Genomic DNA, 18246 nt, shown 5'->3' with positions numbered 1-18246 from the left:
GGGAGACACTATTTTAATCACTGCTTTCTCACAGAATGAGTTCATGATGGCTTTTCCACCTGGGTCTTTGCCATGCCACATTACCCACACTGATAGTGCCCTGCGGTGGTTTTCCTGCACACATGGTTTTACATGCAAGTGAGAAGTTCTTGGTGTCTAGCAGAATGAATCCCCAGGATAGTTGGCGTTAACTACCCCCTCCATAGCTTGGGGAATGAACTTTTCCTTTTGAGATGAAAGTAGAAGGCAGTGATCATTATCTGTAATATACAAGTCTACATAATGATGCCTGCTATGATCTTGTTCTCAATTCGAGCTTTGTGTATGTAATCAAACAAGTAAACCTTCAGCCTATTGTTTGTTTCAGTGGAAAGAATTTCTTTGAAAACATTGCAATCAAATTAGGTAAATGAAGTGTGTATGAGATGTTTGTACTACATAAATATAAAATATCGTAACATGTGCCAAATAGAAGTTTTTAAATAATTATAAAGACACCCATGTAATGATCACTACATTCTAAAGTGACGGTTACTGCCTTCCTATCCATCCTTGCTGCATATTCCAAATGATGTGTGGTTTCCTACACACAATTCCAGTCCCTATACATCTGCACCTGTTTCTTTTTACCCCTTCGTCCCCCTCCATGCACACAGATTATAAGGCTGACAGCCTCTGTTTTATCTTTGCTGCATTTTGGCTGAGAAGTTGCCATAGCCCTCTGAAGCCCACGTTTGCAGAGCACTCTGAAATGTTAGAGTATAATTTGTTGGTGAGCTCCTCAATATAGGAACTTAGCTTTGCAGTTTTTGGTTTAATCCCTGGAACCAGCCTATTCCTGATTCGTTGCAGAAATTCAGTAAATAAAGTTCATGTGAATTAATGACTGGCATTTCCACTTGGATAAATCTCTCCAATATCTCCAAAGTGCACTATAATTTTGCCCAAACTTCTGAGTCCAAGTGACAATACTGGAATACCCAGTGCTGTGTTTGTCCCCTTTGTTTGCTTTAGTCAATCCTGCCTGTATCTTTTTACCTCTGAAGTCGTCTTGTTCCCTACTTGATTTTTGTCTTCCATTTCTCATGTCTCCCCTCAGCTCCCATATTCTGGGGGGAAAAAAAACTTAGTTTGATTCCCTCCCTGTTTTCCCTCTTAGAGAAAAGATCTCAGTGGTCAATGCTATGAGAAGAAGCTTGGACCAGATGCTCACCTTCCTCACTTCTGATTTCCACCCCCACCATTTCTCTGTTAAAGAAGCCATAATGCATTTGCCTACATGAAGCACTGAGTCCTGATGTTGATACCATTGTCCTGACACTCTTAAGGTTACCTTCAGTATTGTGACTATCATGGCCTTAGAGGAACCATGACACGCAGCAGTGACTTGTCCTGAAAAGTTCTTGGTGGGTTGCTTGCTATCTGTCACACCCGATGGTTTGTGAGGATTTCCATGGGGCTATACAGTGGAACTGGCTAAAGAATCCTCTAAAATGGGGAAAGGGAATTTTCAAGATCAGGGTGAGCAAGGGAAGGGGCCCACTGTTTCCTGTCCCTCTTTCATCCCTCAGAGCTGTGCTGGCCCCTGTTGCTCTGTTGGACCTGCCATATAGATTGACATTCTAGTGGAAGGATTCTCCCTCCAATTTGACCACTATCATACCACAACTTAGATGAAAGAAAATAATTGGACCCTTTTGCACCAGACATTTGGAACTGGTGACAGGTGTTTGAAGAAGTTGCCTGAGAACACCAGATGCTGGTGCTGGGGGACTTGGGGCCTATGAGGGGCGATACCCACTCATGTCCAGATGGCTTAGTGGTGGGAATTGCAATGTACTCCCTCCTGTTGGGAGAAATTGCCTACCACTCATCTGGCTCATTGTCACAGAAGCACAGGTTGGACATCTGCAGTCACTTTAAGACAACCCTACACACTGTACCACAGTCCTTTCTGGCTGGTGGCAGAGCCCACTGTGTAGATCAGTAGTATGTTTGGCCCAAACCTCATGGCACCATTTCTTTATACCTTCAGGGTTTCTGAACTTTGTCCCTATCCCTGTTTGATATCCTTTTCTGGCATCTCCTGTGACTTCCCTTCACATGGTCTGTGCTCCAGTCAATTGGAGTAATGAGTGGCTCTCATGTGACTTCTCCCAACACTGCTGGTGAAAGTGCACTTACACTGATCTTCACTCCTGGTTGGCGCTCTATCCTTTTCCCCATCATCCCCTGCAATTGCTGTATCTCTAGGAACATGAGTACCTCAAGGCTGAGCCCAAATCTCATGCACTCTTGTCTGGGCATTTGTTCTTGTTGTATCTTCCACCTGGGATGAGCTTTCTCCCTCTTTATGTCTCTTCGCTGTGTTTAATGACTCCTCCACAGACATTTTCTCTGAGCTCCTAGGGGGAAATCTCTTTTCTGATCCCCCATTGCCTTAGCATTTAACTTTGAACTTGGCATTAACAGTCTCCCTTGTCTTTCACACACACACATTTCTTTATTCTCCTAATTGATGGTAAGTCCATCCAAAAAAGCAATCATAGCTTGTGTGTCCTGTACCTGAGGGTCATTTGCACACTGTTGGTGTCCACTAAGGGATAATGAAAACATGACAGGGTCAGGGCATGAGGAAAGTATGCAGAAAGCTGGGGAGTGAGGGAGACAGATAATTTTTACCTTGGCCAAATGAACTGGATGTGGCTGTGAGCTAGAGGGAGAATCTCCACTTTTTTCCCCCTCCACAGCCCTTCTCTGTTCTCCATCCCCCTGACATCCCCTCATACCCTCCTTTACACTCAGCCACTCCTGGGATGATTTTTTGACAGAATGGGAAGACCTGATTCGTCATGACTTGGGAATGGCTTATAGTACAGGCTAGGGACCCAAACCATACATTTTCTTCTTCCAGAATGTGTTAGAATCTATATTAAATTGAGCAATTAGCAGTTAGCAATCTTCTTGTTTTCATTCCAATGCTACTGAGATGTGATATAAGGGGCTGGGGTAAACACCCCAAGTGCAGAGAAATTTTCAGGCAAGTCTCACGACAATATCTTTTGAAAGTGATGTCAGTGACACAAAACTAAAGTTCTTTGTGGTTAACAGTTTCACATTTTTGCCTTCCAGGAGACGGAGCTGTTAGATCTCAGCCTTGTCAAGGACGCCAGGTGTGGGAAACATGCCAAAGCTCCCAAGGTAGGAGGCACAGTGCTGTGCACATACTGGATACTGCTATGATTTAGTTCTGTTGTGATAGCAATTAATTGTGCCAATTAAAATTTTCTGTTTTAAGATAATACAGGCAGGTATGCCTTAAACACTGCATTTTTATTGAAAGATGAAAGCAGTGAGTGTGGAGGAATTTGGACAACAAACATAAGGGCCTCTTTAAAAATGACAGTTACTAGGTAATTATGAATTTTTAAAATGTGATTGAAGCTGTTTGAAAAAATTCCTGACATCCCCCAAGACAAGTAAACTAACCTTTAGACATGATGCATGAAGACCCTATATAACTCAAATGTACTGCAATTGAAGTAATTCCATCCATGAAACCAAAAACTGTAAAGTACCAATTCTGCAAACCTTACTGGTTAAGATCAGTTACTTTGGGATTAGTTGTGTGGAATGCCATTTGTTTTGGTTTGAAACTTGTTAAGGAAATGTTGAAAGAAATATTTGCATTTTATTTGTTTTGGGGAGACTTTAAAAAAATGTTGGATAAAAACAGGCATAATTCTGCTTAGCTTATATTATCTGGTAGGATATAGCAGGAAGAATGTTGAATTAGCATCAAAGTTAAACTATTCTTTGTTGTATTTAAAATTCTGTACTTCAAATATTTCATTTCCCAGCAGAGAGGGTATTAACAAATGGAGAAGTATACTTGCTGTTTGGTTGCCCAATGCCTCTTTTCATCGGTGATACAAAACTAGCGATTTTCTATTTTGTCTTCCTAAAACTTTTTTTTATCCTTTTAAAAGCCAAAATACTTTCCTTGACATGTGAAATGATCTGTTGCTTTGAAGATGCAGGGGGAAAAATTCACCTGCAACGATGATCCTTCTGAGACATCACAAGGCTGTAGGTGCTGGCAAATTCTACCTTTTGCCAAAAGGATTAAGATGGGAAATAAAATATTAAAGTGAGAAAGAATAAAAAATAACTTTTCAAAAAGGCTTTTAAGCTTTTCCTATGAAACTAGTCGATTGTTTATATTAGTCTCCTGGTAATTTCACTAGCTTGGTGTTTCAGTTTCATATTGGGCTTATCATAATTAATGCTTTGCAGATGATTAAAATTGTTCAGAGTTTTTAATGGAGAAAATAATTTTTCTCCTCTCAATAGCATTTCAGCCAAGTTTCATGTAAGCCTCTTAGTTCCAATAACTATATCAATATCAGTTATAAAATTTGTTTTTTAATGCAAGTTTATTGGCTAAACTCAGAATTTCAGGATCGCCAGACTCTCCTCTCATTGGGTGTCAAAGTGAATTCTTCAGCCGCTTGGAGCATTTCTTCCAGGCTTGAATCCGTTTTTTATTGCAATACATGGCTTGCTTATCAGTTAAGTGCTTCATTTATGGATGCAGTTTGATAAATGCCTATTGAGTGTTGATAAAGGAATAGAAGTAAAGTCTGTACTGTGTGCAGCTGATAAACCATGATTAGATCCTGAAGTGTTCTCTCGAGGATGGACTTTCAACACTTAGAGTACTCTGGCTTTGACTGCTGTTTCTGTCAACACTTCCTTTTGAGGGAGCATTGCTTTCTCCATGATCCTAGGCTTTTTTTCTTCTGACATTCAAGAGCCTCACTCTTCAATATTTTCAAAGCCTCGCTCTGTTGAATATCACCTGTGTGGTCTTCCAGAGGCTCTGACCTCTTCTTAGCTCAGTGGTGATAATGAGCAGTACTTCATGAGATTGCTGTAAGGATTAAATGAAATAATTCATTAGGAAACCTTTGGCAAAGGAGATCTAAAACTTCACTTTGCATAGAATCACATGGGAAGCTTTCCGTAATGCTGATCCCTTTCCCCACTCCCAGAGATACTGGTGCTACAACCATCTGATCCAGGTCTGATGAGGCTTCAAAGGTTTTGAAAACAAACTAGCAGCAAAATTGGAGCACCAGTATCTTCATTTACTTCTCATGTGTAACAAGCACTAAATAGTTGCCATGTTCATATTAAAAATGCCCAGTCAGGTTTGCAGGAATTTTTCTTTCATTGCACTCACTGAATATGATTTCTCATTAAGTTAAGAGGCATTGGAGAATGGCCTTGATCTGAAAGGGCCTTGTTCGTGGGCAGGCAAGAAACTTGATATAAGTTTTAAAATCTTTTAGTTGCCAAAATTCCTCAGCTCAAATTGAATAAATAAAACCTTTATTTAAAGCAGTTGGGATATTTTGAAAACTTCTCTGGAAATACTAGATTGAGGTGAAGTCTCAGTTGCTTAATTAATGTTGCCAAGATCTAGACACCTGTCTTTCTCACCAATCTGGCTTCCAATGAGCTGGATGGAGTGCCTTTTCCATCTTCAGGTTCCCTATGGTGGCAGCCCTGTGCATTTTACCCTTGGAAGTTCCTGGACTTCCTAATATGACAGCAGTTCCACATGGCGTGAGTTGAGGGGGACAAGCTGTCCACGCAAGTATTCCGGAATGATTGCAGGAGGATACCTTGTTGAAGAACGTGTTTGGCCTGGAGGAAAGCAACTTGAATAGGAGACCATTGAGCCGACTAGAATGAGAACAGCAGGACGTAGTGTAGAAAATTAAACTGTAATGATATTTGAATGGAATGAGAAAAACATGAAACTTAGGACAAAAAGGCAATGTATTGTAAGAACAGATTGAGTGCACAACTTTCCGTGGGGGCTTATAGACAATAAAGGGAGAAAGAACATTTGTGGTGCAGATATTTATCAAAACATCCAGGCATACTGCAAATATTTATCTGTGTATTCCCATTATTTTTGTTTTTCTACAGCATCTCATTAGATCAAAATTCAAGATCTTAGTTGAAAATGAACTGTTTTCTAGGCCTGCTGTGATTTGAAATAACATTTATAGGAAATGAAGGAAGCTTCCATGTGTGGCCCTGTTAATGAATGTAAATGTCTTCTCCCATCACAATGCATACAACTCTAGAGCTGCTTTTCAACGTATAGCCTTAATTCAAGTTAGCAGGTTTAAAATTTCTTACTAGAAACTGGGATGCTTTTGGTTTTTGAACTTGGATTTAAAAAGATGATAAGGGTTTATCTTCTGAAACCTAAAATTTACTGGTTTGTCCTTTCTCTTCTCCTCCCTCCCTCCATATTTCCCTCCCAGGTTTATGAAGCACATGTTTAGTGCAAGGTACTGTGGTATATACACCTTGTCTGCTATCTACATGTCATACTTTCTGGATTATGATTTCCAAAAGAACTTTGCTTTTAAAGAGTGCTCATCCCTGTGTTGTCTGATCTGTTAGTGGTTCCTGACCCAGCAGATCATTTAATGGCTTGTGTACAGCATAATTGAAATGCAATAGATTTTACTAGAAGTTTTACTAAAACATCTTACCTTGGTCATAGCAAATCAAGTGAACTTAAAAATGAAGTTAGACTCTACACTAAGGTGCTGTGCAATGAGAAGAAAAACGTATGTGAGCCTTCTCCCATGTCATCTCAAAACCAACTCTCAGATTGCTTTTGGACTCCACACAAGCAAACTCATGTTACAGATGTGTTCCCAACTTTAGCGCCCGAAAAGTGGGTGCTGTCAACATTGAGCTCTGAGTGATACATGCAGAAATATCCATGAAAAATACTTCTGCAGTTTTGCCTCCAAAAATTTGGTTTGGAAGAAACTGCTTCATGTATTTAGTTACAACCAGATCATTCTTTTGGTAAAGGGAGGTTAATTTCAGATATATAATATTAATTTTAATATGGATTTTCATAGAGCATAATTAAAGATGGTATATAATAGCTAAATTGCATGAGGTAAAATAGAATAAAATTAAATTTTGAAAATCGACTAGAGTTTGTCTTGCTACTGTATCTTTAAAAATGATGACATTTATGCTGGTTCAAGTCCCAGGTGTTCCACCTCCAATACGTCCCTACTAATGTGCCTGGGAAGGCAATGGAAGATGGCCCAAGTACTTGTGCCCTGCCACCCATGTGAGAGACCCAGTTGAAGTTTTGGGCTCCTTGCTTTTGCATGGTCCAGCCCCAGCTGTTATGGACTTTTGAAAGTGAACCAGCAGATGAAAGATTTTCTCTCTCTGTCTTCTATAACTTTGCCTTTTAAATCTTAAAAATGCCTTTTAAACTTTATTGACTTGACAGCTAGTCATGGAATGAAAATCTCTGCCAGGCACTGTTCTAGGTGGTGGGAAAAATAGCAATTAACAAAAGACAAACAACTCTGCTCTTACATAATGTTCTGCTTAGGAGTGAAGAAATGGTGCTATTGTAAATTGGGTCTTCATCTAAAAAAACCTGATTTGTTGCAATTACTATTTCCTTTGTGGAACTGTTTCCACCCTGGCAGTCTTTTTTTTTTTTTTTTCTTTTTTTTTTAACATTTATTTGAAAGTCAAAATTAGATCTCGCCCTCGGTCTCTCCTTCCCATCCACTGGTTCATTCCCCAGATGGCCACAGTAGCCAAGGCTGAGCCAGGCTGAAACTAGGAGCCAGAAGCTTCATCTGGGTCTGGCACGTGGGATTCAGAGGCCCAAGTACCTGGACCATCTTCCGCTGCTTTCCCAGGCCATTAGCAGGGAGCTGGATCAAAAGTGAAGCAGCTGGGACAAGAACTGGCCCCCATATGGGATGATGGCTTCGTAGGTGGCAGCCGTACCTGATATACCATGCTGGCAGATTTCAAGCCAGCAATCTAACATCACTAAGTGAAAACTTAAAGATTGCAGGAAACAGATAAAAGATAATGTCCCATGGATAAGAATAAAGCAAAGTGGGAAACTAAAGACCGTGGGTGATGCTGAACCTTGCTGTTCTATAGATTCCTAGTGTAGTAAGGGATCTTGGTGAGATGTGGCCATTTGAGTAGAAATATGAATTTAGTGAGGCAGAGTACCATGTTAAATGTACTAGAGGAGCATATTTAGCAGGAGACACAGCAAGAGCAAAGTCTGAGATGGGAACCTGCAATGCATGTTTGAGGAATAGCAAAGACACCAGTGTAGCCGCGATGAGGTACAGGCGTCAAAGGCTGTGCTAATGGCCTTGTGCTTTAGCTCTGATGGAAGTGTGAAGGGTTCTGAAAGACCTGAGCAGAGGAGTGATGACCTGAGCTTTTATAAGCATCACTGCTGGCTATATTGAGCATAGATTGAGGATAAAGAAAGACACAGAAACACTAATTAAACAGATTATTGCAAACATCCCGGGCAGTAATCCTGGTAATTCTTGGTGGAGGTGGTAGATGTAAAAGTGGTAAAGCAAAATGGCAGAATCTAAGTATGTTTTGAAGGTGGAAACAGCTTATAATGTATTAGTTGTGAAATAAGAGACCAGACTCAAGAACACCTGTTAGTAACTTGACTGGGGAAACTGGCAGAATTGGATCACCATGTTCTGAGATGGGAAAGAATAAAGGAGCATGTCTAAACATGTTTAGTTTGGTTATGATTCTTTAAATTGAAGTGCCTGTTAGGGTCTACCAAATGATGTCAAGATCACAGCTAAACACAAATTTGAAGCTTAGATAAATTATTTTTCCCTGAGATGTAACTTAGGGTATTTAAAGTTCAAAGTTTAGTGAGGTTTTTTTAAGGAATGTTGGTATAAAAAAAGGGCTAAGCAATAATCAAATGCCAAAATGTCAGTTTCACTCATATATATTACATTGTTTTGGCAATCTGTGTATTGGTTACTCCAGGTCAGGGGAAACAGGTTATTTGTCTTCTTGGGGCTGGCTTATTTCACTAAGCTTGATGGTCTCCAACTGCATGCATTTTGTTGCAAAAAATAAACAAGATTTCATTCTTTATGGGTGAGTGGTATTCCATTGTGAGATTTGATTGTTTATAGCCCATGTCTATACTCTCTCGAAGAACAGTGTTTTTTGTACTTGATGACCTCTTAAGAGGATTAAGCTTATTATAAAGTAAATTGAAAATGTCATTGTAAAAAAAGAGGGAGCAGCATTGAGGGTGGGCAGAGTGAGAAGTATCATTATGCTCTTAAAGCTGTATATAAATTACATGAAATTTGTTCCCTTTGTAAACTTTTTTAAATGGCATCAACATCTTAAATAATTACTCCATTTAAAAAATGAAAACTACATATACGCAAAACAAAGAACTGAGGTTTGAGACCTGAGGCCTCCAACTCTTTGGTTTTGAGGAGACTAGGAAGAGCCAGAGAAAGATTCTGAATGGCACATACCCCAGTGAATTGAAAGCAAGAACTGGAGCAGATACTTGTATACCAATGTTCATCATTGGAGGAAGGAATGATTCAAATGTAGCCAATACTTATAATGAATAGTATTCAGCTTTAAAATTTTATTGATGTGTGCTAAAACATAAATCTTGATACCATTATGCTAAGTGAAATAAACCAGAACACAGAAGGACAAATAATGGTGGTATTGCATTCATAGAGAAAGTAGAATCGTGGTTGCCAGGACCATTGGAGGGGAGATTACATGGGTACAGAGTTTTAGTTTAAAAGATGAACTAGTTCTACAGATGGATTTGGTGACAGTTGTATAACCATTGAACTGTGTGTTTTAAAACGGTAAGTCTTGTATTATATTTATTTTACTACAACAAAAAAGCAGTCCAAGTAGGAATAGCCAGGGAGGTGGAAGAAAAAAGACATATTCTGGGTGCCTAAAAATTTTAAGAATAAGAAAGTGAGATGGTGAATTTGGGTCAAATGGCAAGTTTCTTTTTAGACTTCTTTCTACTGAGTCTTTACTTTTCCACACTTGCAATTTCACTGAAAATATTATTTCTACATGCATTAAAATTCTTATATCATGAGATTTTCATTTTAATATTCAAAATAAGCTATTTATTTAAGGATTGTCAAATCTCTAATAGCTCATCATAGAGTCTGGATGCCAACGTACAAATCTCGTAATGAGCTGTTATTTGGATGTTATACAACAGTGGTTTCAATGAATCATCCTTGAAGCTTGAAGTTGAAATGAGGGTTTTATTTATTGGCCCTCTTTGCTGACTATGAGTTATTTTCTCTGACTTTGTAGCGATTTCACCATTGTGTGAAGCTGTAGACATAAAATTTGTAGGTTTATGAGGATTGGAAAAGAAAACGCATACCACAAAACAAAGCCTTCTCCATTTTTCACTTGATGGCTAATGAGATCAACCTTTAGCCCTTATTCTTGGTTCCAACTATTTCCTAATTTACCTAACATCTTGCAATAATCTTGTTTGGTTTGTTCTGTCATTCTGTTTCCATAAATGTGTGCTATTTACATCTCTATTAAATGGAGCAAACTGTGGCTAAAATTCATAAAATTGTGTGCATGTGCATGTGTGATTTGACAGCTATTCACATTTATCTCCAGATGTAAATTATATGGCATAGTTCCTTTTTTATGTTCATTAAATTCCATAGATGTCAGTGGTTTCCTTGGAAACAAAACCTTTATATAACTAGTCAGATTTGGTTGTGGAAATATCAGGATGTTTGAGGGGGAGGCCTGTTAAAAGATTTTCTTGGTAGATATTTACATTTAGCAGTTTTATACTCATATGGATTTTCTACCTGCCCCATATCTTCATGGACATTGAATAGTGAAGAAAAATATTTTCAAAGTTGCCATTAAAGTATAGACTATCTTCTGCAATGGTAAAAAAAAGAAGAAAAAAACTTTACACTTAAAACTCAGGCTTTTCTGGCATGTTACAATTTCTTAAATATGAGAAGAGGTTGATAGGTCTGTCATCCAGAAATTTGAGGATTTGAGCAATACTTAGATTAATCCATACATTCAATATACATGTATATTCCAGCATACATGTTCACCTATAAAACATTGGGATATGTGAAGATATGTGTGGTTGAATCAAAATTGCATTTTTTTAAATAAGCCCAAGTGTCTTAGTATTTGAGTGCCAAAGAGCTTAGAAGGCTTCTAAATGGTTGGAGAGAAGAGAAGAGGGAGGCCATGGTTCTGCCCAGGTATAATAGCAGGTAAAAGACATGGCAGCTGAGTGCTTTCAACATGGCTCAGAATGGACTCCTTCCTGAGGACAGGATTAGTAATATGAGCTAACTCCAGGGGTTTTCAGAAGATTATGATATCTTACTGCTTCTAACTAGTGTAACTTCAATATAAATCCAATGTTTTTCTACATGGAAGAGTACAGAGTTGGGTTTTCAAAACACTTCTCCAATTTTAATTCAAATGAAAAAAATATGCCATCTTGTGGACGTATCTGATATTGGTATAATTCTACATAGTAAATCTAAGCTGGCATTTTCACCCTTGAGGTGTGTTTATTTATTTATTTATTTTTTTGAGAAGCTTTGTGTACACAGTGTGTGTGTGTGAGTGAGTGTGTGTGTGTGTGTGTTTGTGTGTGTGGATAAAGATTCATTACATTTGAAAGGCAGAGTTGGGGATAAAGAGGGTGGGCTTCCACTATGGCTGGGCCAGGCAGAAGCCAGGAGCTTTTGCTGGGGCTCCCTTGTGAGTACAGGGGCCCAAGGATGTAGTTCATCTTCCACTGCTTTCTCAGGTGCATTAGTAGGGAGCTAGATCGAAAGTGGAGCAGCTAGGGCTCGAACCGGTGCCAATATGTGATGCCAGCACTGCAAACATCAGCTTAACCTGCTATACCACAGCCCTGGCCCCAATATATTCTTTTTTTTTTTTTTTTGACAAGCAGAGTGGATAGTGAGAGAGAGAGACAGAGAGAAAGGTCTTCCTTTGCCATTGGTTCACCCTCCAATGGCCGCTGCGGCCGGCGCATTGCGCTGATCCGAAGCCAGGAGCCAGGTGCTTCTCCTGCTCTCCCATATGGGTGCAGGGCCCAAGGACTTGGGCCATCCTCCACTGCCTTCCCGGGCCATAGCAGAGAGCTGGCCTGGAAGAGGGGCAACCGGGATAGAATCCGGCGCCCCAACCTGGACTAGAACCTGGTGTGCCGGCGCCGCAAGGCAGAGGATTAGCCTGTTAAGCCACGGCGCCGGCCCCCCAATATATTCTTTAAAAGGAGTCACAAGCACTCTCAAGATTATCTCATTGTTGATCTAATGAGGGTGTTCAAAAAGCTCATGAAAAATATACACTGAACTTTTTCAATACTTACTAAAGAAAATTCATGTAGATATGCCCATTATTTTCCTTTGTAACCAATGATTGTCAAAATCCAAAGAATTTCATAATGAGAATCAGCTAGAAAAAGGTGTTAACGCTTTTGTGGAGTGGGCTTTTTGCAGAAGATGGTATTTTCCTATTAGCACTTAATTCTGTAAGCCCCTAAGCACCCAACATGTATATCTTTATGCATTGTAAATGCCTAAAGCAGTGTGACCATTAGTTGTACAAGCTCAAAAAGGTCAGAGAACCAACTGCAAGATGTGTAAATTAGCAAGTTATTTCAAATCTTGAGGCTTAGTTTCCCCATCTGAAGTACAGGAATAATCTGCATGTGTATCTGACTTGGTTACTTAATGACTCAATGATAAAATGTATGTAAAACAATTAACCAACTATCATGAGCATCATACATGCTAAACACATTTTAGCTGACATCTGAGTTTTATTCAGAAAACATAACTGTTGCTCATGTAATGGGTGAAAGTTGAAGTTGCATGATTTACCTGTTTACAGTGAATTCCATATACTACTATGGATCGCTTTGGAATAGATTTAGACTTCTGTTGCTGTGATATTTTTTTGACAGGCAGAGTTAGACAGTGAGAGAGAGAAACAGAGGTCTTCCTTCCATTGATTCAGCACCCAAATGGCCGCTATGGCCGGCGGGCTACGCTGATCCGAAGCCAGGAGCCAGGTGCTTCCTCCTGGTCTCCCATTCGGGTGCAGGGCCCAAGCACTTGGGCCATCCTCCACTGCCTTCCTGGGCCACTGTTGCTGTGATAATTAAACTTACCTTTGAAAACCTATTCTTCATATAAAATCCACAGAAAAATGAAATTCAAGCATATTTATTTTTGCAGCCAAAAATATCCCAAGAGAACCATCAAGCCATCTTGTTGTAAGAAGATGTACAGTCCTTATTTAGAAAACTGTCTAGATGTTCTAACCATTAAATAGATTTTCCCAGCAATCTAAACAGTTTTAAAGCAATTTACTTTCAGTTAAGAACATGTTGGTATCTTTTTCTGTGCTATGGAGCCATTGAAGCAAAATCCAAAGTACTGTTTTGAAATGAAATAAAAAGGTTTGGGGTCAAAGAACTAGGTTCAGATTCCAGGGCATAAAATAGAAGGGGGATTCTGAGAAGATTTGCAGTTTCTCTGTGTGTAATGACACCTTCTTGATAGAGCTGCCTGATGGGTAGGAGCATGCTGGTAATGAGACCCAAATCATATTGGACATAGCCCAAGAGCTCACGCATTGCTTCTTGCCTACCCTCTATCCTACTTGCCTACCCCACCTTAAGATCCCTCTCCAGCCAGTCTTTTCAGTACTCTGAGACGAATGAATAATTATGCTTATGTATTACTTGAACTGCCTCCATTGGAAGTTTAGGTTTTAGATTAAGTTGGCATGAAATTTGACACTTGGTCTACCAGGGGAAAATACTGGGGTGCAATTAGACAAGATTTAGCACAGGAAAAATTTAAAAACTGGAAATACTTCCTAAAAATGGGCATGTCATTGCACTCTTCAGCTTTAGGACTGTGCTGGTTTTCAGGTAATCTGGGTGACATGATTTGGATGTTTGTGACTCTTCCAAAATTCCTGTAGAAATGTGATGTCCAATGCAATAGCATCAAGATGCCAGATATTCAATAGGTGATTAGGTCACAGGGTTCCTCTCTTGTAACTGGGATTACGACTCTTATGAAAGAGGCTTAGATGGTGCTTTACCTCTTTTTGCCCTCTGTCTTTTCTGTTAAGTGAGGACAGTGTTCAAAGCACCATCTTGAAGCAAAGAGCAGCCTTCTCCAGACTCTGTACCTGCTTCCACCTTCATCTTGAATTTCTCAGCTTCCAGAGCTATGAGAAATCTGATTTATAAGTTTCTATTAGTATTACTCAGTCTCAAATATGTTATAGCAGCACAATTGGACTAAGATAGTAAGTTTTCATTTGGGGTCTGCATCTGATGGAAAGGCCTTAGAAGTATTAGCTTCCAGGAACCTCACTTTCCACCATACTCACTGTGAGAAGTCATGTACTTGGACATATTTCAGATTGATTTGCTAGGCTTAATAGGTAATATAGTAATGTGGAAGGCAGCTGGGAAGAATAAAGTACTTAGTAGTTATGTGCCACTGTATTCTGAGAATAAGTAGGAAGTGGCTGAAAATTCTGAAATTCCTTCCACTTGCCATCAAAACATAAAATCCATCAAAACATAAAAGCCTCTGGGTGTGATACCTGACACACAGTAGGTATCTTCGTGGGTGAAATAATTCTTTCTACACAGTTTTTCTCTTTCCTGAATGTGAACTCATTAAAAATTCTTAGATGTCTGCACTGAAATTTTCAGGAACCTGAAGAGATAGCATTGATTTTATGTAGAAAGTGTCAGTTAAAAGTCAAAATAAAGTAGTGAAATACTAGCTACTTGACAGATCTGTTAATGGCAGAAATAGTTTTCTAAGACTAATGAAATTGGTGTCCATAGATTTCTGTGAAGATGGAAATAACTAAGTGGTGTATTTGTTACTGTTTAACTCTGGGACGATTGTTGAGACTAACAGATTAGAACATTCTACTCATTCAACTAACACATTTTCTCTGCCTTTTGGAGTTTCCACACCCACGTTTTGCTTTTTTTAATTTGTAGCCAGAAATTACCTGTTTCAGGTGGAACTGGGAGAGGAATTTGCTTATCTCCATAGCCACGAAGGGGCATAACTCTAAGTGGTCACTGCATTTTTCCCCTCCCAGGGATGCAGTACACGTTATAAAAATCATTTCAGTATTTCCCCGGATCATCTTGGCATAGTGTTAGGTGTTATAAAAGTGTTGCCTGGTCAAATAAATTTGTAAAATATTGAGTTTCTTTATTGTATGACCTTTCTTAGCCTTTCATGAGTTGGACACAATTGTGGTCATCCCCCCCTTCCTTTTTTTTCCTTAAACTGTGAGCTCCTTTGTCACAAGCATGTCGCAGGATTAATGCTCTGCTGAATTCACAGTAGTAAATATGATAACTGGTTTATTATGAAGTTAATCACTATCTGCTTTGGTACTGGAAAACCAGTTTAAGATTGACATTTGTTCTTAAGATGTTGTCCGCAGATAAGTAATGAAAGTGCTTTGAGTTCTTGGGTGATCTAATCCAGAACAGTCTTTTTCATGTCTCTTCATAATAGTTCAATTTTGTCTTGTTTTATATTTTTATATATTATTTGAAATAGAACATTTCCAAGTAACTGCGACAGCCAGGGCTGGACTCTGGCAGAGTCAATAACTCCATCTGGGTCTCTCCCATGTGGTTAGGAAGTGCCCACGTGCTTGGTGCATCATCAGCTGCCTCCCAGGCATATTAGCAGAAAACAGGTTTGAAAGTGGAGGCAGGATTCCATCCCCAGCACTCTGATACAAGATGTGGGCATCCCCAGCATGCAGCTGAACTTGCCTTCCTCCTTAAACTTTAAATGTATTATCATCAGTCCCTTCTATTTTTCTTCTAAATTGACACAGCCATAGCATTGCCCATGTATTGTTCAAAACACAAGATTCCACTTATTTCCACAGTACCTGCAATCAAGTTTGGCACTAAACATGAGCCTAGTGCCAGTTACCCCACTAAGTGTGGGATTTAACATCTCCCAACTGTGGGAAGCATGTGTCTGATGTCACATCTTCTCACACAGATGAAATCGATTGCACTTAGCTTTTTCTGAAAGATCTTAGGTAAACTTTGATAGAAGTTAGATTAAAAGTGGGTAGAGTTACTTGAGCATTAACTTTCAAAAGTCTTAGCTTCTTCCTGGTCTGTGAGCATGTGTATACAAAGAGAAATTAGATGGTGGTTCTGATTCCTCACGCTGTGGTGGACGGGGTGCTTTGAGGGCTTCCATAACATCACTCATGTGGCCATGTTCAAGTCACTTTACTTCTGTCTTGATTTTTATCTTCTGTAAAATGAAGCTAATACCGTTTTCAGGGTTGCTGTGAGGATTCCATGCCACTATATGATTTTCATAGGAGGGGCTTCATAAGTGGTTACTATTGTAATCCATGGGACCAAAACATTACTGAATGTGTCTAAGTTAGTGTCATTATTTGACAAATTAGACTTTTGCTGCATAAGCCTTATTGTTTCTTTAGATACTTGCATTTTCCCTCTATCATGTAGGATTCTCTGTATCTGGCATAATTTTCACTTTTAGTGTCATCTTTAACAATATTTTCCAAGCATTGCTCATTACTCATATTTCAAAAATACTTAATACTTACACACTAACTTAATGTTTAAACTTTAACATTAAACGTTTTCTTACCAGGATAGTTCAGGATTTGTAATATTTGGTTTAAAAATTATTTGCCAAGCATAATTCTTTCCTATAAATGTTATTTAAAAATTAAAGTTTACTGTGTCTAGTTAAAATAAGTCATTTGTATTTGTATATGAATTGAATCAACATTCATCCTTACAGTAACTTAGTGTGAATTTAATGAGTTAAAAAGTTTCATACAAATGATCAAGCAAATTAAACAATTATAGACTTGATTACTTTGTTGTATCTTCTAAAATAAAAGTTAATGAGATTTCATTTTATGAGATTCTGAAAAATAGTTCTGTATTCTTTCCTTGTACTATTATTTGAAGATTAAGGGTTGTTTAGGAGGCATCACCTACCAGGAGAAAAACTCAATAAAATTAATGTTAAGATACCTGATGTTAGTTCTGTCCGACACATGTTGAAGATTGTGAAATTGCTTAATGAAGAAAATTAAATGTGACGTGTAAACATTTAAAGTCAACAGGATTTTAAATAAACTATCTGAATATAGTATGTAGAGGGAATAGGTCTTAGAATTTCAAATAGATGATTAAGTGGAATATTTCTTATGAGTTAGTGGTTGATAGAACTTTTAGAAAGTATGTTCAAGAAGAAACTGAATAAGTAACAATAAACTAGACTTGATATTTAACTTTCTGGTTTGCTGCTCATATTTCATGGTTTGGTTGATAGTTCTTAAGTCAAATAATTTATCTGAAGGATATGGCAAAGCATTTGAAAAGCTGTGAAAGTGTGAAAAGAGCCCTAATTTTTTTTGCATGTTTTAAAGAAAAGCAAAGTAAATTGTTATTGTAGTATATAAAATGTAGAAAGTCATAGATCTCCTCTGTAAATATTTTTCCCCCTGATCTTTAACTGTGCCATCTTATTCTAAATTCTTTCAGGTAATTCATAGAAATGTTCTATATATCTAGAAACTCATCAATCTTTTCATCATTTCACTTAAACATTTGGTTTTTAATTTGGCAATATTCCTGTGTAAATATATTGAAATGAATCATATCTTTCTTCTCTGAGTTGAGCTTGTTTCTCTAGCAACAAGGTTTTGAACAATAAATTATGTATCTCCAGGCATATAGCTCCAGAGGAAACAGTGAACTGTAGAGTCTCACCTGATTATGTTTGTGGCATCTTTGCTACAGTTACTGCGTTGTGGTGATGTTGACTCAATGGCAGAAATTCAAGCTGTGGTGATCCCATGTCATTTCAAAATATTTCTTTTAATCCTAACAAAACATTCTTTTGGTAGCATTAATTGATGTTAGTTGCATGTGGCAAAAATTTCATGCACTATTAATTCTAGCACTACATTTGAATGCTGGATTTATGCATCCTTGGCACTAACTAAATCCTTTTGGCTGTATGACTGAGAATAGAAAAACTAATTATATTAGGGTCCAGTCCTGAATTATTGCCTTAATAAAGTCTCCAACAATGAGAACTTATATAAAGGACAACTTAAGAACAAGGTTGGTAGAGTGATATAACAGATTGTCTTTAATTTGATCAACACCTGAAGCTTTTACAAAAAAAATTCTTTGAAAAATTAATGTTACCTAATTAAATT

General features: G+C 38.3%; 1 protein-coding gene across 5 annotated transcripts in view; it reads left to right on the top strand.

Moving 5' to 3' along the window:
* Window positions 1-18246, top strand: part of PLCB1 (phospholipase C beta 1) — an 848015-nt gene that overhangs the window by 236553 nt on the left and 593216 nt on the right. For all 5 annotated transcript variants that reach the window (XM_062203876.1, XM_062203874.1, XM_062203875.1 and 2 more), the window contains exon 3: window positions 3133-3201. In XM_062203876.1, coding sequence (XP_062059860.1) covers window positions 3133-3201 — 69 coding nt within the window. The remainder of the gene's footprint in view (window positions 1-3132; window positions 3202-18246) is intronic.

This window comes from Lepus europaeus, chromosome 10 (assembly GCF_033115175.1).
Source record: "Lepus europaeus isolate LE1 chromosome 10, mLepTim1.pri, whole genome shotgun sequence".
Taxonomy (NCBI): Eukaryota; Metazoa; Chordata; class Mammalia; order Lagomorpha; family Leporidae; genus Lepus; species Lepus europaeus.
The sequence above is the reverse complement of the archived record's forward strand: the minus strand, read 5'-3'. Positions and strand labels throughout refer to the sequence as shown.